The 26,702-nt window shown below is 54.5% G+C and overlaps 2 protein-coding genes and 3 non-coding genes across 8 annotated transcripts in view; 2 read left to right on the forward strand and 3 right to left on the reverse strand.

Annotated features, from left to right (window-relative positions):
- KCTD2 (potassium channel tetramerization domain containing 2) overlaps positions 1-14,476 on the reverse strand; it is a 29,225-nt gene extending 14,749 nt beyond the window's left edge. The window contains exons 1-6 of one of the 2 annotated variants that reach the window (XM_004592922.2): positions 14,101-14,476; positions 12,509-12,617; positions 10,652-10,743; positions 8,678-8,773; positions 7,777-7,902; positions 4,588-5,437 (exon numbers count right to left, since the gene is read on the reverse strand). In XM_004592922.2, coding sequence (XP_004592979.1) covers positions 5,408-5,437; positions 7,777-7,902; positions 8,678-8,773; positions 10,652-10,743; positions 12,509-12,617; positions 14,101-14,442 — 795 coding nt within the window. In that variant the 5' untranslated portion in view covers positions 14,443-14,476 and the 3' untranslated portion in view covers positions 4,588-5,407. Of the gene's footprint in view, positions 1-4,587; positions 5,438-7,776; positions 7,903-8,677; positions 8,774-10,651; positions 10,744-12,508; positions 12,618-14,100 lie in introns of those variants that run through there. The other variant, XM_004593060.4, reaches the window with a different exon arrangement.
- A 160-nt stretch (positions 14,477-14,636) lies between these two features.
- ATP5PD (ATP synthase peripheral stalk subunit d) lies at positions 14,637-20,443 on the forward strand. Of its 3 annotated transcripts, none has more exons than XM_004592924.3 (6): positions 14,637-14,776; positions 16,200-16,329; positions 17,565-17,661; positions 19,301-19,372; positions 20,055-20,117; positions 20,248-20,443. In XM_004592924.3, the coding sequence occupies exons 2-6, from the start codon at positions 16,208-16,210 to the stop codon at positions 20,377-20,379; spliced, it is 486 nt and encodes a 161-aa protein (XP_004592981.2). In that variant the 5' UTR covers positions 14,637-14,776; positions 16,200-16,207; the 3' UTR covers positions 20,380-20,443. The 3 variants fall into 3 exon arrangements, with proteins under 3 accessions (XP_004592981.2, XP_058531696.1, XP_058531698.1); XM_058675713.1 differs by having other exon boundaries at positions 14,770-14,874; XM_058675715.1 differs by lacking the exon at positions 14,637-14,776 and adding an exon at positions 14,809-14,886.
- A 3,156-nt stretch (positions 20,444-23,599) lies between these two features.
- On the reverse strand, positions 23,600-23,672 carry TRNAR-CCU (transfer RNA arginine (anticodon CCU)). Its single transcript has one exon. It is a non-coding gene; the product is annotated as a tRNA-Arg (tRNA).
- Positions 23,673-24,059: 387 nt separating this feature from the next.
- On the forward strand, positions 24,060-24,132 carry TRNAR-UCG (transfer RNA arginine (anticodon UCG)). Its single transcript has one exon. It is a non-coding gene; the product is annotated as a tRNA-Arg (tRNA).
- A 407-nt stretch (positions 24,133-24,539) lies between these two features.
- On the reverse strand, positions 24,540-24,612 carry TRNAR-CCU (transfer RNA arginine (anticodon CCU)). The gene has a single exon. It is a non-coding gene; the product is annotated as a tRNA-Arg (tRNA).
- Between the last annotated feature and the right edge of the window lie 2,090 nt (positions 24,613-26,702).

Raw genomic sequence — 26,702 nt, forward strand, 5'->3', positions numbered from 1 at the left:
AGTAGTCACAGGATATGGTTAAGAATTTGCATTTTTTTTTAACATATTGGTTACTCAATACCATGTCAATTAATTCCATAATGTTGTAAATTGTCGTTGATGTTATGTTGTGGCTTTAAATTGATCAGGATGATATTCTGCCAGCTCTGCCTTCTGACCAGAGATGGTCTCCCCAAGAAACTGTTGGATTTACCTAGACAATAAGATGCTAGACTCTGTGCTTGGTATACTCTTGCAATGAAAGACTCTTGACTGAATTTGAAATGTAATACAACAACAAGGTGGAGGAATCCACCATAGGGAGAGGGTATGGGGAGGGGTTGGGGGATCCCCAGAGCCTATGAAACTGTGTCACATAATGCAATGTAATTAATAAAATATATATATATTAAAAAAAAAAAAGATTGGCGCAGATTGGTGCAGCTCCAGCTGTTGTGGTCACTTGGGGAGTGAATCAATGGACGGAACATTTTTCTATCTCTCCTCTCTGTATATCTGACTTCCATAAAAATATATATTTTTAAAAAGACTGGAATAGTACAATAGTTGAGCTTTTGTGTATGGCTTATCATGTTAAGGCAATCGTTCACCCATTTTGTTACATGGGCAGATTTTCATTTGGCTGCTAGGCCACTGGAAGGGTATCCCACAGTTTCCTTCCCATTTGGCTTCAACTTCTGTGCATGTGTGGAAATGCTCATGCCACAGTGGTGGGCACAGAGAGAGCTGTGGCCTCGGCCCTGAACTTCACCCATGAAGCTTGTCTCCTACTGTGGGAGCTGGAGAGACCTCACCACCACATCTACCTTATTCCCCCAGCCCCCTGAGAGCGTGTGGCCAGGGGCAGCCCCCCTAGCTCTGCCTCGCAGGACAGGGCAGAAATACCTAAATACCTCACTGGGCTGTGGAGAAGAGGAAGCAGTGCAGGTGTCCATGAGGGATTAGGAGAGCAGGAGTGGGAAGGCCTGGCTGTCTCCATCCCGAGCCCACAGCCATGGGGGTCACTACTAAATCACCCTCGGGATCCAGTCCACTCTCTTCTGGACTGCATCAGGGCCGGCCAGCCCGCTCAACCTGGCGGGAACTGAACTCACAATCTCGCCCCAAGCTGGCTGCACCTTTTTCCAAGCCCACACCTGCCCATGAACTCCTGTGACTCTATGCTTCTCTAAATGCTAGAGTAAGCTCTTCAGCGTCAGAGGGGCTGGGTCAGGCTCTGTCATTGTACCTCCCCCCTTTCACTGGCCCGGGCTCTGTACCCAACCCCCTCTCCCTTGCCTGCAGTACCCTCCTCCTCTTCTGCAGGCTTCTGGGATTCTGCTATAGGTCTCCTGGCCCTGGCCATCTGGGCATGTGGTGACTGGGCAGCCCATGGCAGCAAGTGCACCTGTGCTTCCAGAGTGCTGGATGGCAGCCATGCTGGGAGGCCCACACCTGTGGCTCAAGTCCTCCACCTCAGGGTCTAGTTCAAGAACTCCGTGGCACCTTTCAGTGGCTTGGTTTTCGAATCTGTGCTTGTTGGCTACATCATAACTGAGCAGAACAGGGTGTGCTTGGAGCAGTTTTGCCAGCAGTGCAGACTGCACAGTGTGTGAAGCTATTGGGGTGAAATATGAGTAGAAGTGACAGCCCAGCCTTGGAGAAGAGCACCCCAAGAACATGCAAGGGGGTGTGCATTTCCCAGTGAGAAAGCTTACCAACACAAATGGCCATCTTCTGTCTCATGAACCGTTAACATCGGTTAAAACACACAAGATTTAAGGCTGCAGACTCTGATTTGTAAAATATAACTTGGAGAAAATACACACAGAGGAGATACAAGCTATCAAAAAAAGAGTAGTGTTGGCTCAACTGAATTAAATTTCCACTGTCCATGATCTTGGAAAAACAATGATCTTCACAGAAAAGAGAAATGGAAGGCCTGACACATAGCCTAGTGGCTAAAAGTCCTTGCCTTATACATGCTGGGATTCCTTATGGGCACTGGTTCTAATAATCCTCACTGCTCCACTTCCCTTCCAGCTCCCTGCTCGTGGCCTGGGAAAGCAGTGGAGGACAGTCCAAAGCCTTGGTTCCTCCTGGACATTGGTCACACAGAACTCAGGGTCTGGGGTAGATCTGTGCTCTCAGGCAACTCTCTTCCCACAGCTCTTGGGCCCTGGGAGAGATGGAACCCCACCTCCAGAGTGCTGAGGGCCCAAGTGGCCTGAGTCAACCACCAGCTGACCGAGCAGTGCCTGGCACAGCCCTACAACGGGCGCAGGTGCACTGTTCTGGCACTTTGTCATGTTGGCCAGCAGACTGTCTTTGTGATAAGGCCCTTGCTCTGTGGTGGCATGGGTGTTTCTGTCTTCTGAAAGTTCAAGTATGTGTAGGATCGAGCCTGACTGAAGGGGCAGAGACACGGAGACACCACTCTGGATGGTCCTCTCCCAGGCCCCTCCTGCACTGATGCGGAGGCTACGGCCACGGCTCCTTCCTGTCACAGCTGCACTGTGGTGCCTGCTCCCAGGAGTGGCTGTGTCGTTCACTGTGGTTCTGTCTTCCTACAGGAGGCCTCATTGAGGCCCCCACCAAGGCATCAGCATGCCCCTCCCCAGAGGGCCTTGCTGCAAAGCATTGGTTTCAATTATCCCAGCCTCCTCCCAGCATCCCCTTCACCCTTGCTTTCCCCACTCCTGCCAGTACCTGCTGAGGTCTGTCTCCCATTGGCCCAGCTGCCGCACAGGCACACATTTCTCTCATCTACATGCCTACATCCTGTCCTCCTTGGATATGTGCCCAGAAGGGCGCTACCTCATGCCATGGGAGGCCCCTGCCCCAGGTCCAATGTGGAAGTGACCTACTCTGGCTTGGTGCTCACTTGTGTTCTTTCTTGCAGAGGAAACGTCCAGTTAGGCACTTACGCCCTGCTGGGAAGGCTTCTTCCCCTTAGAAACCACCTCCCACTCTAGTCTCCTGCCAGCTCTCTGGTGGGCCGTCCATCTGGCCCTACCTTCTGTTCTTCCCCATCTCCCAGTCTTGTCAGAGTCAGTAAAGTGGAAGCCGCCCACCACACATGGTCAGTCCTGCAGCCGGAGATGTTCCTCCTCTCCCTACACCAGGGAGAGTGGCAAGGTTGGCTGCCGGGGAGCTGCTAGCAAGGCCATCTATGTGGCACGGGTCTCCATGGCAGAGGCTGCATTGCATTTTTATTGATAAGAGGTCACAGCACTTGAGACTTTGTCCAGACACACACAGAAAGGGCAACCCTGGCTGATGGTCCCAGTCCCCTACCCTGTCACCCCACAGAAGAGCCAAGTTCCTGCCATCACTCAGGGATACCCTAGATTCTGAGGAGTCAGGGACATTGGGACTTCAGGCCTCCAGTAGAAAGACAGAGACAGCTCCGGGCTTGACAGTACTGGGTAGCAGAAAGCCTGAGTTCCCAGTCCACAGAGAGCCTGAACTGGAGACAGTCCCGGCCCTGCTGTCCTTAGCCTGCCCCTTACCGGCAGCTTGGAGGATAGGGTTGGAGCGTCGACCAGTGTGGACAGGGGGGAGCGGTGGCCACCAGTGGTCCTCTGAGAGCTCCCAAACACAGGCCAGGGCTAAGCACTGGCACTGGCCTCGGTGATAAAGCTGGGCCAGAGAAGCTCTGTCCAGCCCCGGCCTACCCAGAGGACACCTCCCTGGCATGACCAAGCATGAGGCCTGACGCTCCTGACTCAGCTGGGCACCACTGCCTCCCAGGCCCAAATCTGGTCCCATCTGGAGCTTGGGAAGCGCTTTCTCCTGAATACAACCACATCTTTCCCCCACTCAAATTCATGGCAGCATGAACACCTGGGACCCTCTGCCCTCAAGGCAGGTGGAAGTTCACCTGATATCTTGCAGCTGTGGGGACACAGGACATGCCCAGGCCTGGGGCATCCACCCATGTGTTTACACTGGCCTGTGGACACATGTGCATTGTGGAAACACCTACCTGGATGCTTCCCTGCTGCTCCACCAAGAGACAGACATCAGGAAACAAGGAGAAGCTTGGAGAAAAGCTATGGTCAGGTCAGCAGCTCAAAAGCCACCTGGCACGGGCTACTGCCACTTCCAGAAATCTCAACCTGATCTGTCAAAGGAAGGAGCTGAGGGTGCCGGGGAGCAGCCCACCTAAGGGAGGCTATGCACACGCTCCCCAGTGGCGCTGCCCGGCTGGAGACAAACAGAAATAACTATGAGGGAAAAGTACAGCTAGGGAAGGACAGGTCAGCTGGGAATGGACAGGACTGGCCAGAGAGGGACAGGCACGGCTGGGGAGAGACAGATACAGCTAAGGACGGACAGGCACATTTGGGGACGGACAGGCGTGGCTAGGGAGGGACAGGCACGGCTGGAGAGGGTCAGACATGGCTGGGGAGGGACAGACACAGCTGGGGACAGACAGGCTGGGCTGGGGAGGGCCAGACATGGCTGTGGATGGTGTGGTGTTGTGGAGGCCACTGCGGGATGGGTTGGACAAGGTTAGAAATCAAGAGGACACACAGCCATCACACGTCCAGGCAAGGCATTTTCAAGAGAAAAATCACAGAAAAAAACAACACTTTTGGGTACAACAACACTTCACATTTGGCAACTCTCAAAGAAATAGCCTCTTCCCCCACGGCCAGAGGGCCCCCCAGTCCTCGTCTTTGGTGCTGCTGGAAGAGCCGGGAGGCACACGGGGTCAGCAGGAAGGAAGCTGTGCAAGCAGCTGCAACCACCACGAGCTCCCGGGCAGCTGTCTGATTCAGCACATGGCTGGCCTTCCTCAAACGCCCTTGGTGGTGGGGTGGAAGCGAGGGTCCAAGGATCCCCACTGCCTCCGACAAGGGAGGCAGAGCTGTGAGGGGGCAGCTGCGGTGTGCCCTCAGCCAAAGATGGTCACCCCCAATGTCCTCCAGGCATGGACACCCGCCGTCTGTGTTCCCCACAGGCCATTGCTTACAGCAATGTGGGGCTACTCCGGCAGCTCTATCCTTTGTATGACACCTCCAAGCTACCTCTGCACCTGCTGCCTGGCTGTGAGGGTGCACAGGAGGAGGGCAGGTGCCTTCCAAAGCAGCTACTACGTCCCATGTGGTGTGCTCGGGGAAAGCACGCCCTGGCACAGGAGCAAACCTCTCGTGCTCCAGCTGTTCTGTGGTCTAGGCCACTTCCAAGGAGCTGGGCCTTTCCCCAGCCCCCACAAGGCTCCACCCTGTCATGGCTCTGGCGAGACAAACAGGGCAGCTCTGTGAAGGTATTCCGTCTCCAGAGGCAGCAGGTGGGGTGGGCGCCTGTGGCTTCGCCCAGGACATGTGGCACGGGGGCCGCAGCTCGGTCACTGTACAGGAGCGGGACTCAACTTCACACGGTGCTTGGCTGCATTGCTCACCACACTCAGGACTCGGGTTTACATCCGAGACCCCCTCTCCTGAAGAATCTGAAAGTGGAAAGTGGGGGAGAAGGCAGAGGCAGTCGGGCAGACGCTAGCGCAGGAGGAGCCCCAGCTGTGGTGGGCCATGTGGTACAGTGAGGTCAGCTGCCACTTCGGATGCATACATCCTGGATCAGAGTGGCCGGTTCGAGTTTCAGCTGCCCCTCTTTGGCTCCAGCTTCTTGCTAAGGCAGTCCAGGGCGCAGCTGGGGAGGCTGAAGTGCTTGGGTCCCTGCCACTCACATGGTAGACCTGGAAGGAGCTTTGGGCTCCTGGTTTGGGCCTGGCTGTTGTGGGCATTTGGGGACTGAACCAGCAGATGGCAGCCCCATCGCTCAGTTTCTCTTTCAGGTAGATGAAAATACATAATTTTTTTTTTTTTGAAAGGAGCCTAGCTGTGCCCCTCTGGGCCCTGGTAAACAGCACAGTGATCTTGCCAGCCCAGGCAGGGAGGCAGGGATGCAGCCTCAATCACAGGAAGGGTTTCAGCAGGAAGACTCTAGGCCCCCCACTGCAATAAAACCCGCCTCCTATTTGGGAGCTGGTTCAATAAGTCCCAGCTGATCCACTTCCAATTCAGCTCCCTGCTACTGGCCTGGGAAAGCAGCAGAGGATGGCCCAAAGCCTTAGGACCCTGCACCCAGGTGGGAGGCCTGCAAGAAGCTCCTGGCTTCAGATCAGCTCAGCTCCAGTCATTGTAACCACTTGGAAAGTGAACTAGTGGATGGAACATCTTTTTCTGTTTCTCCTTCTCTCTACAATTCTGCTTTTCTAAATCAAATTTAAGTAATCAAATTTATTATTATTATTGGAAAGCCGGATATACAGAGAGGAGGAGAGACAGAGAGAAAGAGCTTCCATCCGATGTTTCACTCCCCAAGTGAGCCGCAACGGGCCGATGCGCGCCGATCCGATGCCGGGAACCAGGAACCTCTTCCGGGTCTCCCACACGGGTGCAGGGTCCCAAAGCTTTGGGCCGTCCTCGACTGCTTTCCCAGGCCACAAGCAGGGAGCTGGATGGGAAGCAGAGCTGCCGGGATTAGAACTGGGGCCCATATGGGATCCCGGGGCGTTCAAGGTGAGGACTTTAGCCGCTAGGCCACGCCGCCGGGCCCTATGTATTTATTTTTTATCAGAAAGCATATTTGCAGAGAGGGGAGATCGACTGAGATCTCCCATCCGCTGGTTTACTTCCCAAATGGCCACAATAGCCAGAGTTGAGTCGATCCAAAGCCAGGAGCCAAGAGGTTCTTCTGGGTCTCCCAGGAAGGTACAGGGTCCCAGTGCTTTGGGCCGTCCTCTGCTGCTTTCCCAGGCCACAGGCAGGAGCTGGGTAGGAAGTAGAGCAGTCAAAACATGAATCAGTGCCCATGTGGATGCATCCCAGTGCTTTGCAAGGGGAAGATAAGTCAATTGAGCCAATGTGCTAGGTTCAAAAAACAAAAAAAACCAAAAAAAACAATCTTAAAAAAAAATAGACTCTCTTGTCAATACAGCTAGGACTTAAGCTGCTGGACCCACATTTTCCCTGCTAGAGCAAACACCTCAGGTTCCCCACACACTGGCTATTCAGGAGAAAGTGAGGGGGGGAGAGAGTGTGTGTGCGGAGAACAGTGGATAAAAGCAAAGGTACCAGGCAAAACAATTAGCTAGGAGCTTCAGCGGAAGCAGTCACAATGGGCAGAGGTTATTTTTTTGAGGGTGGTTGACGTAGTGTTACGACAGGCTAATCTTCCACCTGTGGTATCAGCATCCCATATAGGTGCCAGTTCAAGTCCCAGGTACTCCACTTCCAATCCAGCTCCCTGTAACAACCTGGGAAGGCAGCAAAGATGGTCCAAGTGTCCTGCACCCACATGGGATACCCAGAGAAAGCTCCCTGCTTCCAGTTTTAGACTGGTTCAGTTCTGGCCATTGCGGCCATTTGGGGCAATGATCCAGCGGATGGAAGAGTTCTGTGATTTTGACTTTCATGTAAAAATACATAAATCTTTTTGAGACAGCAAAAAGCAACAAAACATAAAACCAGAACAACAGTCTTGAAGAAGAGAGGCAGAGACTTCTTCCCATTTCTGAGTTCAGAGCTCCCCGGGCAATCATCAGGCACAACAGCCTCTTTTGTAACTGGGTTGACAAGTCCCCCTTCTGCAGGCTCCTGTCTGCTGAGGAGTGACCCGGGCCTAGAAACCCTGACTGGAATGATGATGAAAGGAAGACATGAAGGGAAGACACAGCAGTGACCACTGGGGAGCAGCTGGTCAGGACTGACCACGGGGCGGCCATGCAGCACCGAGCCATGCAGTGCCCAGTTAGCCATGTGTGCGCATGTGTGAAGGGCTCCTTACCTTCGCCTTTTCGCTCGGCTCTATGACGATGCCGTTGGTGGAATTATTCAGCTCTCTGGAGACAACACACAGGAATTCGGCCTGGTCCTCGTTCCCATAGTTATAGGAGGAGCCGATGCTGATGAGCTGGGAATACAATTTGCAAAGCACAATGACCTTCCAACCCTTGAGGGCCACACACCCAAGCCGCTTCCTGATGAAGCTTGGGCCTTCACTTCTCAAAGGAGGAAGACTTCTCTGGAACTGTCAAGGCCCTGGAGGGCAGCTCGACTTTAGTTACCCACATGGCAGGAACATGGGCTTCCCCAGGGAGTGCAATGCGAATTTTGCCATGCCCCTCTCCCTTCCCCACCCCCAACATCATGACAGGCAACGAAGGCAGTGACAACTACGGAAAGCAGGTCTGAGCCCTGTGAGGCTGGATCCACTCTGGAAGCCAGCGGAAGAACTGAGTGCCTCTGACATTTAACGGAAAGAGACCATTAGCCTGGCTGGCAGTCTCCTGGCTGATCTTGATGGCAAGCAGCAGGAACTCAGCCCCGGGCCCCACTCTTGTGGCACTGACTGCTCTGCCCGGCACCTGCTCACCAACTGTCCCTGATGGACACAGAAGCGCAGAGACAGGGAGAGCTTGTTGTCAAGCCCCTATCCTCTTTAAGGCCTCATTCTAGAATGTGTCCCCAAAGCCCTCTACAGGAATCCCTCAGAGACATGTTCCCACCTAAAGAAGCTTGCTGGTTTCCCAGGCACAGCCAGTTCAAAGTTTGGATGGAAGTGGGGAGAGCTCCCAGCTTGCCCCACTTCATCTTGCACGACTGTATGGCCCTGTGTCTTGGGCCCCACGATGTCCCAGGTCATTAAGGCGGCTGTCTGAAGGGGGATCCACGTGTGGAGGGGATACCTGCTCAAACTTCCAGCCGTCAGACATGGTGGAGACCATCTGCGTGAGCTCCTCTTCCTGGCACTGCAGGACTCTGTAGACATGCTTCACGGGGCCCTGCAAGCAGCAGGCACATGAAAGGCGCAGCGTCAGGGACACGGTGGTCTGAACCAACACTGCAAAGGAGTAAGCCCCCCAGCTACTACGCCTATCAAAACACAGCACTGCGGGTTTTTAATAAAACTTCCTCCAAGGAAAGAAACAAACAAGTCCTGGTTTTTAGCCACACATACTGGAACAACCTCTCTGTATTACACCACCCAGCACGTCATGGAGCTGTGCCCCACGGCCCCGCTGATAAGGCCCTAGCATCTAAGATGTCTTACAAGCCTCTATTTCCTCTTCCAAAGCCCCACCACCCTGATCAGTCATCCAGTCACAGCATCGACAGTGAAGCAGTCAGGATGGCCACGAGGGGAGAGGGCAGGGAAAGGGCAGTGGGTGGCAAGGCCACACCCAGGCTCTGCCCACAGACACACGGAGGACGACAGCGCATGTAGAAATCCACACAGGGCCGCTTTGTCGTGGGGGCCATGCCAAAGAGGGGGCTTTTGAGCAACATCAAATGAACATTTCACAGGGTCACTAAGTGAAAGACCACGTGGAAAGATCAACTCAGCATCAAAGAGGTCTTTAAACTGGGTAGTCACCATGGGAGCGGGGCCTCACAATGCTGGCCAGCAAGTGGCCGATGGCCAAGATTTGGGCGCGGCGACTGGAATGGTTGGAATTACGTGATGCATGAGCTTGCCAAAATTTATACTACGCAATCAATCCTTTTCAGACTGTGGAGAACTGGGATAAACCGGATTTCCAACTTATCTGGGTATCTAGCAAGTACCTACAACAGCGTAGGATGCCATGAATGAGAGGTAGCGGAGGTGAGTGCCACCACAGGTCATCTCACAGTCATCAGCAAGCCAGCAGCAAAACCATCCCCTCCCCGCAGAGGGAGGAGCCGGCCAGAACACGGCCTGCTCTCCCTTCACGTTGTCCTGGCTGTCAGTGAGCCTCGATGCTCCCAAGAGCAGACCACCGATGCTCCCAAGAGCAGACCACCGGGAGGGCAGGGTTGCTCTATCAAGTCTGATGCTGAGGAGTCAGGCTCAAGCCTCAGGTTTAAAAAGACACGCACACCACATTGTGAAGGGCTGGAAATGTCTCTGCCGCCCAGACCAAACCGAGGAGGCATCCACTGGCAGCAAACGCTGAGTGAGGTTCAATTGTGACAGAGAACAGCTGGCTGTGGCGGGACAGGACTGCCCACCGTGCCGCAGACACACCTAAATGTGTGAAAGGGAGTGTCCGCTTTTCCTGCGAGCCGCCAAGCTTCCTGCGGTCAAGGAGTGTCTTCTGTGGCTGCCGGCATGCTAGGAGCCATAGACGGGTGGTCTGCTGTCTCTTCTGCTCAGGCCAGGGGCACACTGGGTTTCATGTCTTTTCCCAGTCGATAAGAACCCAGACATCATTCCCCGGAGAAGGTCCAAGACCATCTTCCCAGCAGCCTGACTGCCAAGCAGCTTCTGCACTCTACCCTGAGGCTGCTTCCCCGGCTTCCAGGAAGTGGAGGGGCCCAATCGCACAGCAAAGGCTCGTCCGCACGACCTCATGACCTCTAGACAAGCAGCCAAAAGGAAGAGGCAGGACTTTGTGCATGCCTCACGTCGAGGCAGAAAAATCCCATCAGAGGGGACAGATGTAGCGACATGCTCCTAGTACTTAGGGAGCACAGGCTGTGCTGCCTTACCCTTCCCCCTCCTCTGTCTCCTTGTTCCACACCAGTCTAAGGATATGCCATCTGCCTGGCAGATGGACCGCACTGCAGGCAGACACGCAACTCTAAAGGGCATGGCACACATGCACACACACACACACACATGCACGCACAGAGGCAGCCATGTGGGAGGCTGCCCCTGACAAGTTCAAACACCTTACCTGCGAGGTTCTGTTCTCATTGTCCCGTATCCTTTCCTTAACCAGCCGCACAAGGGATGCGATGTTGTAAAACTCTGCTTCTTCCAGCACGCCTGCAATGAGGAGTGGAGTGTGGTTAAGGTGTGTGGCGACAGCCTGAGCTCAAACACAGTTCTGTTTCCGTCTGTTCGCTGCCTGGCACTGGACATCAGCTGCAAGACAGCTTCCCTCCATGTGACTTAGTGCCAGGAACCTGCCACTTTACCCAGTGTGCCCCGAAAAGAACCTGTGTGTGTGTACCCGCACGGGGACCAAATTTATCAGCATGCATATGATCTGAACAGTAATAAAGGCAAATCCTGCAAGACTCCTCTGCTGAACAAAACCAAGGACCCTTGACAGGACAAAAATGGGACATGGGCTCCCGCGCTGTGAAGGCCACTGCTACAGCAGTGCTGAAAATGGAACACAAGCTAAAGATGAAACTATTCTAAAGTTGATTTTTTTAAACTATTTATTTTTATTGCAAAATCAGATATACAGAGAGGAGGAGAGACAGAGAGGAAGATCTTCTGTCTGCTGATTCATTCCCCAAGTGGCCACAATGGCCAGAGCTATTTAGCCACTGAGCCATCACACTGGGCCCAATAAATTATTCTTTAAAGTCACATTCTGGAAGCCAGAACAGTGGCTTGGCAGGTTAATCCTCCACCCACAAGCACTGGCATCCTGTTTGGGTGCTAGTTCGTGTCACAGCTGCTCTACTTCCAATCCAGTGCCCATATGGGATCCTGGTGCATGCAAGGTGAGAATTCAGTCATTGAGCCACTTAGCCATTGTGCTGGGCCCTATTAATCTTTCAAAAGTATCTGTTACAGGCAGAGACGAACAACTCCCCAGATGACCACCAGGTTCTCAGAACTCAATCCAGGTCTTTGCGTGGGCAACTGGAACCCAGGCACTTGGGTGAGCATCAGCACCTCCCATGTTTACACTGGCAGGAAGCTGGAGTGAGGAGTTAGAGGAAGACATTGTGTCTAGGCACTTCAGCATAAGGTTGGAGCCCACCCTCCAAAACTTCAGATTTTAAAATGGTACCCACATGGGAGGCTGGCACTTTCAGGCAGGCCGAGGATTAGTCAGCTGCGCCACTGCACTGGCCACTAAAACAGCAGCTTTTACAGAAAGCAAGTGCTCTTGTTACCAGCTGAAGGGGCTGCCTTGCAACAGCTGTTGAGTAGCTAGTACAAGTCTGATTACGCAGAGCTACATTCCCAGACCGGGATGCCCAGAATCACCTGAAGGCCTTGGGGGAAACCGCACCACTTGGGGCCACCTACAGTCCTGACATCTCTCCCACTCCTCCGTCCCACCAAAGAAAACAGGATAAGGTAAGGAGTGGCCTGGCAATGAACGGCAGGATGAATTAGGTCAACAGTAAAAATACCCAGGCAAGCAGGCGACCAGAGCCTAAAAAGGAACGAGACCAAGCTTTTATTCTTTTCTTCATAGCTATGAGTTCAAACAAAAATCGCAAATATAAATAACTCAGTGTCAGAGATGCACTGCTCCAGGCTACGGACTGGTAGCATCTCAGTAATAGAATAATGAAAGGACCATGAGAACCCTGCGGCTCGGAAAGGCTTCTTGAAGCATCAGCAACCTCAGTTCCCCATCTGCCTCACCACTAGGATGGCAGCACAGGGGATGGCACGCTGCCCTGGACAGGACTTCCTCAGCCAAGGTTCCTAACTTCCACCAGCTCCACGAAACCTACCTCTCCTCTCCCCCCAACAAAAAAACAGATCTGCAGATGTGCCACACAGCTTTTGCATCTGCCTGACCTCCAGAAACGACCCATGCAAACGGTGCCCTTACCTTCCTCCGCCAGCTCCTTGGTGATGATCAGCTTCCCATGGCGGAGGTAGTTTAGGATGGGACCAAAGTATGTGGGGTCTCTGTCAATCAGGTAAGCCCCCGTCTCATCCTGTCAACCAAGCACACGCTGTCACTGTCTGGTCGGCAGGAGTGGCGTGGCACTGCGAAGAGCCTTTCCCCCAACAGCTAGCACAACTCCAATGTGGGCAAGTTTTGCTAGACATTGGCTGACTGCAAACTACTGCCTAGCCAGAGGGCTGACTAGGTATCTCGGAGCTGAAGCCCATTGTAGACGCAGAGTTAGGGAAGCACAGTAGCGTTCATCATCCAGGTCTTTACAAACTGGCCTCAGCTTCTAAAATCTTTGCAACCCCCAGGGGTCCTTCTGGGGAGAGAGGATCTGGTATTTGGAAACATCTCAGTGTGTGACGGAGGTTCCCACCTCTTTCCTGTCCCTGGAATCACATTCTTAATTCTAAGAAAAACCTCTGTTCTGTCAGCAACAACAGGCTTGAGCCCAAGGCCAGTGTCTGTGGGAGCTGGCCCTGTTCTCTCGCCGCAGCTCTGAGCCCGAAGGAAAAGCACAGGGCTGCCGCGACTTGGCTGTCAGCGGTTTTAAGCCTACTCCTCTTTACAGCGAAAGGAACAAGAAGCTGGCTTAGGCTGCCACAAGATGAAGCGTAGATAAAAATAATTCCCACAGAGACAAAGGGGTTTGCAATCCCTTTTCTTTCAACTTAGGGAAAGAGGTTTTCATCAATCCTATATTAAGGGAGAGACAGGAGAATAAAGGAAGCAGACAGACATTGATGCAATCCCAGCTCAGGTACAAAGTAACCAGCTGAGTGACAGCTCAAGGGGTTTAATTAATCGGGCCTGTTCAGGTAAAAAGAAACAGGAAACTACAGTTGAAACTGTGGTAAGGTGTCCTGTCCTCTCCCAGTGCTTTGGTTAAAAGTCATGCATCCTGTACAACAGCATTCCCTGTCTCAGCCCATTGGCCTAGATTCGCCTCAGTCCCCTCAAGTGGTAAAGCTTAGCTTGTTTTCAAACAATGCATTTGATTTGACTTGGGATATGAACCTAAAACGGTGTTATTACTAAACTCAAGGTTTGGAACCAGGACGCTAGACGCGCACTTCCTACAGGTAAGGGAGCCACCATCAGGTCCCAGCTTACATTCAACTTGGCCAAGGGGTTTGGAGAGCCAGTCCGAGAAAGCTACAAAGATGCCTTAGCTCACTCTGACCCAGTTCACGATTCGTCTGGCTTCGGCAGTGAGGGGTTGGGTAAGAGCCCAGGGAAAAGCTCATGCAAGGTCTCGGGGAGCTGGCTGGGGTGTGGCGCAGGTGCTCGCCGGGCAGGTGTACCTAGCCTAAGAAGGGAGCCGCTGGGAACGCAGGGCGGGGTCAGAGCGCGCAGGGGTGTGCCTGGGGCTGGGGGGGATGTAGGAGACTCCTTCTGACGCTCCAGGGGCTACCCGAGGGAGCCGAGGGGCAGCGGGCCCCAGGACTCGGGGGGTGACCGCCTCGGACGAGCGGGGCGCGGGGGGCGTCCGAAGGGCCGGGGGCGCGCCCGAGGGCGGGGCGCACCTTGTCCGAGTCCAGCTCCGGGTCCTCCTGGCAGCAGAGGCGGCAGAGGAAAGACTTGGGCTCCCGGCCAAGGGTCTGTCTGGTGGTCACGAAGTAGGTGCCGCCCACATTGAGCCGCACCCAGCGGGTCGCGCCGCCGCCCCCCGCCCGCTCGGGAGGTCCCGGACCCGGCTCCAGCGGCTGCGCGGCGCCGGCGGCGGGCGGGCGCGAGTGTCCACGGTGCGTGGGGCCCGCGGGCCGAGGACTGGGGGGCCCGCGGCCCGGAACACCTCCGTCGCCCCCCACACTGCCGCCACCCGCTCCCAGCCCCGCCATCGCCGGGTCCAGCTGCAGCTCCGCCATCTTGGGCCGCCGCCGCCGCTGCCCGCGTGCCACCGGGCCGGCCCATTTCTCGGCAGGGAGAGCCGGGCCGGCCCATCGGCGGGGGTGGGGCAGGGGAGACGGGGGCCGGGAGCGCCCCCAACCAGCTCCCGGGGAGCGGCGGGGCGCAGGCGCCGGGCCCGCCCCGAGCCTGCCCCCGCGAGGCCACACTTCCGGAGCCAGGCTCCGTCGCCGTTTGCTGCAGAGCGCGGCTGAGCCCGCCTCCGTGGCGTTGCTAGTGGCCGAGGGGAGGCCTTCCGGTGCTCCCCTTCCGTTTCTGGCTGCGGTGGACTCGGAGTGTCCGGGGTCGGTGAAGGTGAGTGGGGCTCGGGGCGCCGGGCCTGCGTGGCGGTGGCTTCCTCGGCTGGGGAACGTCCGACGCTTGTCGCCCTTAGGCCGCCGTGCTCTCGGCAGGTGCCGCTTGCGGTGCGATTTCTTGGCTGCGCGCTGTCCTCGTCGCCTGTCCCTCCGCGCGGGGTCGTGGGGGTCGCGCCGGGAACGGGGCGGCTGCAGGCGTCGGGGTTCGGGATCGGGGCGGCTGCAGGCTCCGGGGTTCGGGCGGCGCTGTCGGCTTCTGGAGGGCCTTGTGGGGCTTCTCGCTGTGCACCTGCCCTGCATGAAGACGGGTTACTCTACTGGGGAAGCCCTCATGGGAGCTTGCTTCCCCCTCCTATTTCATATCTGACTTCTTAGTCTCCTCCTGATCTGACCCTGACCTTGTTTGTTTACATATGTGTGTGTGTGTATTATAGATATGGTTGCTTACATATATGTGTGTATATGTTGTGTGTGTATACATATATATCCACTTAACGTTTTCTCACATCAGAGTCCATGTTGGCGTTATTGGTGTCACAGGAGACATGGAAAGGAAGGTGTATAGCGATACGTGTGTGTGTGTGTGTGTGTGCAAAGAGTCCCTTAAACTTGTGTAAGATCGGAGGGCAAACCGACAGGTGCCGTGGGATTGGATTTTCTTGCAATCTCTGAGGTCAGCAGGGCTGGTGTTGTCTGTTCTACAGGCAAGGGAGCTCCAGCTCACAGTCAGCCCCGTCTGACCCTCATGCAGACTGTATTGTGGGCCAGGTTCTGTCTTTCAAGGTTTATTTATTTTTATTTGAAAAGGCAGATGTGCAGAGAATAGACAGAAGGCAAGGTCTTTTATCTGCTGGTTCACTCCTTAAATGGCTGCAATGGCCAGGGCTGAGCTGATCCCAAAACGGGAGGCAGGAGCCTCTTCTGAGTCTCTCATGTGAGTGTCACGTCTCAAGGCTTTGGGCTGTCCTCGACTGCTTTCCCAGGCCACGAGCAGGGAGCTGGATGGGAAGTGGAGCTGCCAGGACATGACTGAACTGGCACCTGTATGGGATGCTGACGCTTGAAGGTGGAGAATTAGCCAGTTGACCCACTGTGCTGCCCCATCAAACAATTAACTTTCAGACAGTGTGTGAGCTCTTATTTTAGCAGCATCTCCAGGTATACTTGGGCTTTTAAGGATAGGTAGGAGTTGGGAGCCAGACGAAGGACAGTCTGGAGGGAGCGGGTGTGTGTGTGCTTGCGAAGGGGTGGACGTGTTGGCTTTGCGAAGCTGACCTCTTTCTCTGCCTTCCTTCCCTGGTTGGTAGATGCGCACTGAGCACTTGCGGCTGCAGTTCCGCTGCCCGCCTTCCACCATGAGGCCCTTCCTGGGGAATTCTGTCCTTAGCACTCTCTAGTCATCAGCCCATTTTGTTTTCCAGGATCCAAGATGGCCGGGCGCAAGCTTGCTCTAAAAGCCATAGACTGGGTAGCTTTTGGGGAGATCATACCCCGAAACCAGAAGGCTATCGCCAACTCCCTGAAGTCCTGGAATGAGACCCTCAACTCCAGGTCAGTGTGTTGCTAGGAGGGAGCCCGGGCTTGGCGCTGAATAAAGACATCTTAACTTCTAATGCTTTCTTGACAAAGATGAAGCAATCCAGGCATGCGCCATGGAAAATAGCCTTTTTGCTTTTTTTTTTTTTAAAGATTTTATTCATTTTTTTTATTACAGCCAGATATACACAGAGGAGGAGAGACAGAGAGGAAGATCTTCCGTCCGATGATTCACTCCCCAAGTGAGCCGCAACGGGCCAACGCGCGCCGATCCGATGCCGGGAACCTGGAACCTCTTCCGGGTCTCCCACGCGGGTGCAGGGTCCCAAAGCTTTGGGCCGTCCTCGACTGCTTTCCCAGGCCACAAGCAGGGAGCTGGATGGGAAGTGGAGCTGCCGGGATTAGAACCGGCGCCCATATGGGATCCCGGGGCTTTCAAAGTGAGGACTTTAGCCGCTAGGCCACGCCGCCGGGCCCAGCTTTTTTTTTTTTTAAGGATTTATTTGAAAGGCAGAGAGTTACAGAGAGACGGAGATCTTCCAACCTGTTGATTTCTTTCTCAAATGGTTACAATGGCCGGAACTGAGCTGAACAGCAGCCAGGAGCCAGGACCTCTTCCAGGTCCCCCATGTGGGCACAGGGGTGCGGAGAGTTGAGCCCTGCTCCACTGATTTTCCAGGCACATTAACTAGGAGATGGATCAGAAGTGGAGCAGTGGGGCCTGGCGTGATAGCCTAGCCACTAAAATCCTTGCCTTATAAGTGCTGGGATCCCATATGGGTGCTGGTTTGTGTCCTGGCTGCTCCACTTCCCATCCCGCTCCCTTCTTGTGCCCTGGGAAAGCAGTGGAGGACGGCCCAAACCCACATGGAGACCTGGAGGTGGCTCCTAGCTTCGGGTCACTCCTTCATTGCAGCCATTTGGGGAATGAACCAGTGGATGGAAGATCTTTCTATCTGTCCTCCTCTTTGTAAATCTGACTTTCCAATAACAAATAAATAAATCTAAAAAAAAAAAAGTGGAGCAGTAGCAAATTGAACCAGTGTCCTTTTGGATGTTAGCACTGTAGGCAGTGGCTTAACGCACTGTGCCACAGCCCCAGTCCCATCCTGTTTGCATTTTCACAGTGACTTTCCAGGAGAAATGTATGCTGGCATGTCAGACCATTAGAGTCTGGAAAGGAAACTTGCCCGCTGCGTTTGCTGCTGCCCGTGGAACGGGCGTAATACTGGTTTTCCCCCTGCAAGCAGGTTGGCCGCTCTGCCCGAGAATCCGCCAGCCATCGACTGGGCCTACTACAAGGCCAATGTGGCCAAGGCGGGCTTGGTGGACGACTTTGAGAAGAAGGTGAGTTGCAGACTTGGGCACTGTGGTACAGTTTGGACAAGGAGGGGAGCAGGAGGTAGGCCAGGGCAGGTGGAGAAGGCAGGTCCCCCTGGGCTGTAGGGGCGGAGCCATAGACTGTCCGGTTCAGTGCTTCCTCCCAGTGTCCTGAGTTCCTTTTTAGCTTCCAACTGTCTCCTTTTGGAACAAGTGTCTTTTCTGCTGTTTTTTTCACTGTTCCCCCCCCCCCCCAAAAGATTTAGTTACTTTATTACAAAGTCAGATACACAGAGAGGAAGAGAGACAGAGAGGAAGATCTTCCATCCGATGGTTCACTCCCCAAGTGAGCCGCGATGGGCCGGTGCGCGCCGATCCGAAGCCAGGAACCAGGAACCTCTTCCGGGTCTCCCATGTGGGTGCAGTGTCCCAATGCATTGGGCATTGGGCTATCCTCGACTGCTTTTCCCAGGCCACAAGCAGGGAGCTGGATGGGAAGTGGAGCTGCCGGGACTAGAACCGGCGCCCATATGGGATCCCGGTGCGTTCAAGGCGAGGACTTTAGCCGCTAGGCCACGCCGCCGGGCCCTGTTTTTTTCACTGTTACAGCTGTAGTTTCTCACTTACGTGTCTTCTTGTGTTATTTCAAACAAACGTACGTGTGTATTTGAAAGGCAGAGACAGAGAAGACAGATCTCCAGTCTGCTGGCTCACTGCCCAAATCCCAGAATGACCAGGCTTGTCTGGGCCAAGTCAGACGCCAACACCTCCATCCGGCTCTCCCAGCTCTCTGGGCCCTCACCTGCTGCTCCCCAAGTGCTTCAGAAAGAAGCTGGGTGTGTTGGGAAAGCCAGGACTTGGACTGACATTCCAGTACAGGATACAGGCTTTCCGAGCAGCAGCTTAATGTGCTGTGCCACTGCAGCTGTCCCACTTAATGTGTTTGAATCTCAGTATTCAGAGTTCAATTGCTTGTTCCTTTGAAGCTGCAGGATGTGCCAAAGGGCAGGCTGCCATTAGGCAGCCATTAGGTGGTCACAGGTGCCGCCAGTCAGTCCTCTGAAGTTCCAAAGAAAAGCGAAATCAGATTCTCGTTAGAATCAGAAGGCTGACGAATGGTAGTTAGCATGCTCGCTCACCGAGCCCGCTGTCCACACTGGAGGGCCTTGGGCCTCCGCTTTCCGACTCCTGCCAGGCATGCCTTGGGAGGCAGCAACAGGTGACTGACAGGTCAAGGACTTGAGTCCCTTGGCAGCTGTGTGGGGCACCTGGTGGGGTTTATGACTCTGGCCCCGACCCAGCTCAGCCTGCTGAAAGCACTCCAGGATGCAAGCCCTCATTGCACACCTCCCTGTCTTCTCCCTCTCTCTGCTTGTCAGATAGATAAAAAGTAAGTGTTCCAGGTCATCAAGTCCATCTGTTGTTTTCCAGCCAAAAAGCAGACACTTTGGGGCATAAAGAATCGTCCAGGGTCCCCAGCCAGGAGCAGGGCTGAGGAGAGTGTTAGACCCCGTCCCATCTCCGGGTCCTTGCACCTCAGCTCCCAAGATGCCTCCCGGCTTCCTCGTGGAATGGAGGCCGCTGCAGGTGCACCAACCAGGGGCCTTGATCCCGTCTCTGGGCTGCGGGAGGGCCTGGTGGCCGCTCACTGTGCTTGTGTTTGTAGTTCAGCGCCCTGAAGGTTCCCATGCCCGAGGATAAATACACTGCCCAGGTGGACGCGGAGGAGAAGGAGGACGTGAGTAGTGGGTGCTACTTGGCGGCGAGGGGAGGGCAGAAGGAATTCAATAGAAAATGCAGGCGGTGACAGCAAAAGTAAATACTACACAGGTGAACCGCAAGGTATGCTGAGTGAAGGAAGCTGGCAGGAAACTCGATACTCCGTGATTCCATTTTTATATAGCTCGTCTCATACCCATGGCTGCCTGGGGTGGGGAAGGAGGTGATGTTAGCTCCTCCCTGGTCGGAGGGTGGTGATGGCGTCATAAATGCAAGCCTATCAGATGGTGCCCTTTGTGTGTGGACATATTCAGCAAAGCTGTTGGAATCAGGGGGAAAAGAATCGTCTGGTACCTATTTGCCTGAAAGCACTGAAGGCCAGACGTCAGGACCACATGTCTGTGTCTGTGTCGTCTGGCTGGAGGGCCAGCTGGCCTGGCCTGATTGTTAGTAACCGAGCCCTGTGAGACAGGCCTTTTGTCAGTTACCTGGCCTGGGACCTGGCTGTAGAACTCTGATCCTTCCATTGGCAGTTGGTATTCCTGCCTGGACTGCTTCATAGGGTGTGGGGAAAGCTGAGGTTGGCTCCACAGGCCCCGGCTGCACGGAGCAGCAGGAGCAGGGACCGCTGGCCAGCGCTGTTCTGGCCCGGGAGCCCCGGCTCAGGCTGCGTTTCGTGATGGAGTCTCCACCTCTTACAGGTGCGAAGCTGTGCGGAGTTCGTGTCTCTCTCCAAGGCCAGGATTGCTGAATATGATAAACAGGTAAGGAGGCCCGGTCTTTGCCTTGGCGTCTGCGGTGTCTGCTGGCCACACGTCTCTGACTGCGTGGCAGGTGGTGACCCCCTCGGCGGCCCCCTTCCCTCCTCTTAACGTCTCCTTCCCCCACCTGCAGCTGGAGAAGATGAGGAACATAATTCCCTTTGACCAGATGACCATCGAGGACTTGAACGAAGCCTTCCCAGAAACCAAGTTAGACAAGAAGAAGTATCCCTACTGGCCCCACCAGCCGATCGAGAATTTATAAGCCCGAGTTGGAGCGAGCTCTGCACCTGTGTGCAGTACGAATAAAGCGTACTCAGTGTGCTGTGTCGGTTGGCTCTGCCTCGGGGGCACAGGCTGGGCCCAAGGTGGCCCTGTGGGCAGTCTTGTCAGGATGAACGTGTGAGGAGCTGCGTGTAGGCCAGAAACACAGGAACTGGGCTCTCGGTGCTAGGGCTGCCGGGCGCTGGTGGTGTGGCCCAGTGAGGGGGGCGCCATGCCTAGGAGGCTGGCTGACCTGGTGGACTGTGGGAGCTGCTGACGGGAGCCTGAGGGACATTGCCTGGTAGTTTTCTCCCAACAAACAGGGGGCCTGTAATGAGAATGAAGTGAGCTTATGAAGGAAATTTCTACATGGGAGTGATGTCAGCCCTCACCCCACAATAGCTGAGTTGCTGAGCTGGCACCCAGCTGCCCCCACTGCAGGAATTCAGGCAACAGCTGAGCGAGAGGAGACACATCCCCACAGTGCCCTCAGCGAATGTTAGGGTGAGGCTAAGGGATGCTATGAGGCCACCCTCCCCACCACTGGAGCCTTTGGACACTTCCTGGGAAAGGTCCTTGAACTTCAGCAGAAGGCACTCTTGGTCAGTGGCACGTGGCGGGTCACTTTCACACCCTGCCCAGGCTGCTGGAGATTTTGACTTTGGATGTGCAGTTTGCGTTAAAAGCAGTCACGTTCTGGAGTTTTCTATCCTTGGAAAATTGCTACGGAGGGAAAAAAAATCTATAACAAAAGTTCCAGGGCTGAAAACATGAGTGAGGAGCAGACACAATGAAGAGGATTCATCTGGCTGGACCCAGGCAGCACCCAGGTGCAGGCTGCTCAGCTCAGGAGCATCAGGGTACCATCTACTTACCTAAACTCAAACTGACATTGAAGGGAAAAAGTAACCATCCTGCCTTTGAAAAAAGAAAGTCCGTCTGTAGGTAGAAGAGCAGTGGAGATTAGCTCACTTCCTGACTGCACAGCCGCCAGGGCTGCCTTGTACATCATGCTCACTCCAAAGTTTCTTTTCAGATTTATTATTTATTTGAAAGGCAGAGTTAGGGAGCAGGAGATCTCTCCATCTGTTGGTTTACTCCCCAAATGGCCACAGCTGCCAGAGCTGGGCCATGCAGTTCTCCCGCAGGGGTGGCGGGGGCCAGAGCCCTGGGCCATTTCCCACTGCTCTGCCGGGTGCATGAGCAGGGTGCTGCACTGGAAGTCTGTGCTTTGGAGGGCAGCAGCTCAAGCACTTGGGTTTCAGCCCCAGCCCCAGCCCCTGCTGTTTGGTTTAAGCGAACCATGCCTTTCAAATAAAAATAAAGAACAAGTACTATTTTGCAATCCCCCGTAAAGTAATTGGCACGTGAGCAATAAAGAAACAGAAAAGCAGATGGGGGGTGGGGAACGTGTCACCGCCCAGCACCACATTGATGGGCCCAGCAGTCATGCACTTTGTGTCAGCAAGGACCACTGGGAAGTACTTGGTTCCAGGTTCATTCTTTTTTTTTTTTTTTTTAAAGATTTATTCATTTTATTACAGCCAGATGTACACAGAGGAGGAGAGACAGAGAGGAAGATCTTCCATCCAATGATTCACTCCCCAAGTGAGCTGCAACGGGCCGATGTGCGCCGATCCGATGCCGGGAACCTGGAACCTCTTCCGGGTCTCCCACGCGGGTGCAGGGTCCAATGCATTGGGCCGTCCTCGACTGCTTTTCCCAGGCCACAAGCAGGGACCTGGATGGAAAGCGGAGCTGTCAGGATAGAACCGGCGCCCATATGGGATCCTGGTGCGTTCAAGGCGAGGACTTTAGCCGCTAGGCCCCTCCAGGTTCATTCTTACAGCTTTAAACCACTTTAGAGGCACTATCTGGGGTAGGGGGTCAAGTTCAGAGACATCTGGAAGGAGAGACCAGCAAGTCGGTGAGTGGTGTGTGGTAGAACAGGGAAGGACAAGAAGACAGACTTTGTTTAAAATTTACAGATGAAGGTTGAAGTGTTTTTCTAAGAATAACACCAAGGCAGAATCTAGAAACGAATTAAAAAACAAAAGAGTAGAATCTGAGGACGGTAAGCCATACTTGAATGACCTATGAAGCTGATGTGGTATGACCTTGAACTGCCCAGCCAAGTCTGGGGGTGCGGTGTCCAACCCACCAAGTCCTGAGCACCAGTTCCTGCCCCAGACGCCACTGCTGTCACCTTGGCAAGCCCGTCCTCAAACCTCAGTGTCATGCTGTGCTGGCTCGCCACTGACATAGCGCTGTCCTCACGGCTGCTTAAGGGACTTTCCGGAAGGCAAATAAGGTCATTTTACTCTGCTTAACCCTGGCCCCTGCCTTCGCTCAGTCCCCTGGCCCCAGGCTGCCAGCTCTCTTGGCCTGGTTCACACCCTGTTAGAGCAAGCTGCTCAGTGCACCTCCCAGGCCAAACTATCATCAGACATTTGAAATGCTTGGTGATTAGCTTTAGGAGGTTCTAGAACATCCTTTGCTGACTACCTGATTGGCATTTCTGCCTGGGCCTCTTGTGCCCATATGGGAGTGTCTGGTCGGAGTCCCAGCTGCTCTGCTTCGGCTCCGGCTTCCTGCTACCTGAGAGGTACCCAGTGGGAAGTGCTCTGGCTCTGCCTTCTCCACGGGAACCTGGAGGGAATTCTGGGCTCCTGACCCTGGTCTGGCTCTGTCCTGGCCATTGTGGCATTTCCGGATGGAAGGTCTCTCCCTCCGACCATCTCCTCCCCGGCCAGAGTGGTCTAGGGATTACACAGACACGGGAAGACCAACCCCTAGGGTGACGCCCTTTGGAACTCCACGCCGCGGTTCCGCCCCTGGAACAAGCCCCAGCCGCCTTCCTCCCTGCGAGTTCGGGAACGCTGCGGAAGGTCTCGTCCTGTGACTTCGCGTGTCCCTGCCTCTCTATGGAGGCACCCACGGGCTGCCCGGCTGCCGGCCGAGTGAGGGCACGGAGGGCCTGGCGCTAGGGTGCGGTTCCCCTGGGCTCCCTGGGCGGCCATTCTCCGCAGCCTTCTCCAGCCTCCAGGAACCGCGTGGTGTTCTTGGTTCCTTGCAGGTCCTGGAACTCCCCGGGTTGGGATTTAAGGGGAAGAGAATTCACTGTAGCCAAGGCATGGGGCAAAACGTAACTGGAATGCTGTTTTCAAAAGCGAGAGAGAACGTTCCAGATTGGTTGTTTCTTTCCTCATAATGAAGACCTCCACCCCAGATGGGACTCGAACCCACAATCCCTGGCTTAGGAGGCCAGTGCCTTATCCATTAGGCCACTGGGGCTTCACATAGGTGACGTCCGATCACATGCCTCTTAGGCTGTGACACGGTGGCCTGCGCGATGACGTCACTTGCGGGACAGCGTGAATTGCCGCGTCCGCGCCCAGGAAAGGGTTTGGGGACACTTCGGGGGATTCAGACGGCCCTGCGGCCAGCGCGGAGGCGGCATCCGGTTGGAGGGTGGCTGTTGAGAGTCGAAAGGGACCCGAACGCTGCGCCTTCCCTTCGACCCGCGCAAGGTCCCCGAACGCCCGTGGTCATCCGGGGAGTATGAGGCGCCCACTCGCCCCCGGCCCCGCGCGTCGGCCTCCGCAGCACCCCTCACGCCCCCACCGAGGAGCGCGGTCTGAGCGGCGACACCTGGATCCTGTGCTGCGACGTGCTTGTGGTGACCGCGTGGCCTAACGGATAAGGCGTCTGACTTCGGATCAGAAGATTGAGGGTTCGAGTCCCTTCGTGGTCGGCTCATCTTTTGGGCGCCGCGGCTGGTCCCTGTCTAACCCCTTCGAACAACCGCGTCCTGGTCCCGGGCGTCCGGTTTCCCGCACTACCCCGTCCTGGGCCTCCCGTTCTGTCGCGGACAAAGCATTCGCCTCCTAAGCTAGGGATTGTTGGTTCGAGTAGCACCTGGGTTGGCTGGATTTTCCCTTCCCCAAGAACTTTTGTGTTTCCGCCGGTGTCCCCTTTTGCTGGAGTCCTCTGGAAAAGGTCTGTGGATTATGCAGACCATTGACCAAGCTGATCATAAGGATGAAGGAGTTAGTCTCACTGGGGTCTCTAATGCGGAGGTGGGGTATAGAACACCCCAACACCCAAGGGAGCTGAGCCAGAATTGTGATTCTTTCATCCTGCAAAACATATGATCCCCTCTACCCCAGGTGGGACTCGAACCCACAATCCCTGGCTTAGGAGGCCAGTGCCTTATCCATTAGGCCACTGGGGCTGGTGGCGTGAACTTAATCCCTGCTCTCTCCTAATAGGCAACATGCTCGCCTTCGGAGCCGTCCCTGCCCGAATGCGCCAGGCCAGCAGGGTGCACGCGGAGGTGAGCTGAGCGGCTGATCCCAGGCGAACTGAACCGTCTAGGAGTGCGCAGAGGGGTCTGGGGCAACCCGTCCGGAGACTGCTGCACCTCGCAACCCTGGGTGCGCGGAGACTTAGGTCTTCCCTTGCTGTCCTCCTGAGTCAGCACGCCCGTGCAGCACACCCCGAGAGGGATCCCAGGATTTTAGGAAAAGGTGGTTCTGGGCCCCACATAAGGGCACCGGAAAGCTTTTGCATCTGCGCACGCGCAGCAAGAACCGCTCCTTCCATAAATCACATGTTCCTACGTCCAATCTTACAATTACATAGAAAGAAAAACTGCCAAACTGATAATTCACCTTAAAAAAACTTCACCTATTTATTCTAGATTTTTGTTTGTTTGTTTTGAGGGGTGTCCGGAGCGATCTTGATGGTCATTGCCAGAGAGGGTGGGGACCCAAAGTTGCAACCAAGCGAGGACCAGAGAGAGCTCCCCTCCCTAGTCCCGAAGGAAGTTTACTGTTCTTCTGTTTCTGCAGACTGCCCAGGGCTCCTGGCTGTTGTTCTGATGCCCTTGGATCCTGCGAGGAAGGATTTGGACTTCTTCCATCCCATGTGGGAGATCCAAGCGGGAGTGGATGACGTCAGAGTTCAAGGCCTTTGAAGGCACTCCAGTTCCCCGTGGTCTCCTTGGCATTTGGGATGTAAACTTTGGTGCCCATACTGATAGTCCTTGGTGAGGATCCGGGAGTCTCCAGGGTTGGGATACAAGCCTCCTCCTGTCCTCCTGTTCCGCTCTGGGGTCCCCCCTGCTCTGTGCATAGGACCTCCTGTAAAGAGGTCGTCAGGATTGCTTGATTCCCCCTATATGTCTTTGTAGTTTAACTATTGCCTAATGCTGATTCAAGTCTGTTGTCTATAAGTTACCAGTTATGAAACTGGTAGGTTTTATTTCATGTCTTCCTCACACATTCTAGGGAAATGGAAGATTGCCCTGCTCTCCCGCCCCATTACGGAATAACATAGGGTATTAAAAGTATATTAGGTTTTGGGCCTGGCCGGCGGCGTGGCCTAGCGGCTAAAGTCCTCGCCTTGAAAGCCTTGAAAGCCCCGGGATCTCATATGGGCGCCGGTTCTAATCCCGGCAGCTCCATGGATCGGCGCAGCACCGGCCCGTTGCGGCTCACTTGGGGAGTGAATCATCGGATGGAAGATCTTCCTCTCTGTCTCTCCTCCTCTGTGTATATCTGGCTGTAATATAGCAATCTGACTCACATTGATTGTTGGTACATTGGTTACTTCACAATATCTTATTACATGTGAAATGGGCTGTTCGAGGTTGAGATAATGTTACATTTTTACAGGTACTATTTTTCATATTGACATAATTTCATTTTAAGGCAAACATGTGGTATCTAACCTTATGGGATTGGCTCATTTCCCTTAGCATTATGGTTTCCAGTTGGGCCCATTTGGCCACAAAGAACTGCATTTTGGTTCTTTTTAATAACTGAGTAGTATTCCATGGAGTAGATGAACCATAGCTTTCTTATCCAGTCTTCTGCTGATGGGCATATCGGTTGCTTCCATGTTTTTGCAATTACTGATTGTGCTGCTATGAACATGGGGGTGCATGTTGGTTTCTCATGCATCAGGTGTTTTGGATGTATTCCTAGGAGTGCTATTGCTGGATCATATGGTATGCAGATTTTGAGTTGAGTGTTCTCCATACTGATTTCCATAGAGGCTGTACCAACCTGCTGCAGGCTTTCCATGCTCTATCCTGGTCAGACCCATCTCCCTGACAGGCGCCCTAAGGGCCCAAATGTCCTGGGGTGGCCACCTCCTGTCCTCACTGGGACTCATTGGGATGAGCACATTAAGTGCTCCTCTGGCCCTGCAGCTGGCACCTGCCACTTCCGTGTCTCCTACAAGCCAGTTTGGTTACAAGAACAGCTCATTTTTCTTGGCTTTCATCACTGCCTGTCAGTTCTCTGGAAAGAAAGCCTA

This window comes from Ochotona princeps, chromosome 17 (genome assembly GCF_030435755.1).
Source record: "Ochotona princeps isolate mOchPri1 chromosome 17, mOchPri1.hap1, whole genome shotgun sequence".
In the NCBI taxonomy this organism is placed as follows: Eukaryota; Metazoa; Chordata; class Mammalia; order Lagomorpha; family Ochotonidae; genus Ochotona; species Ochotona princeps.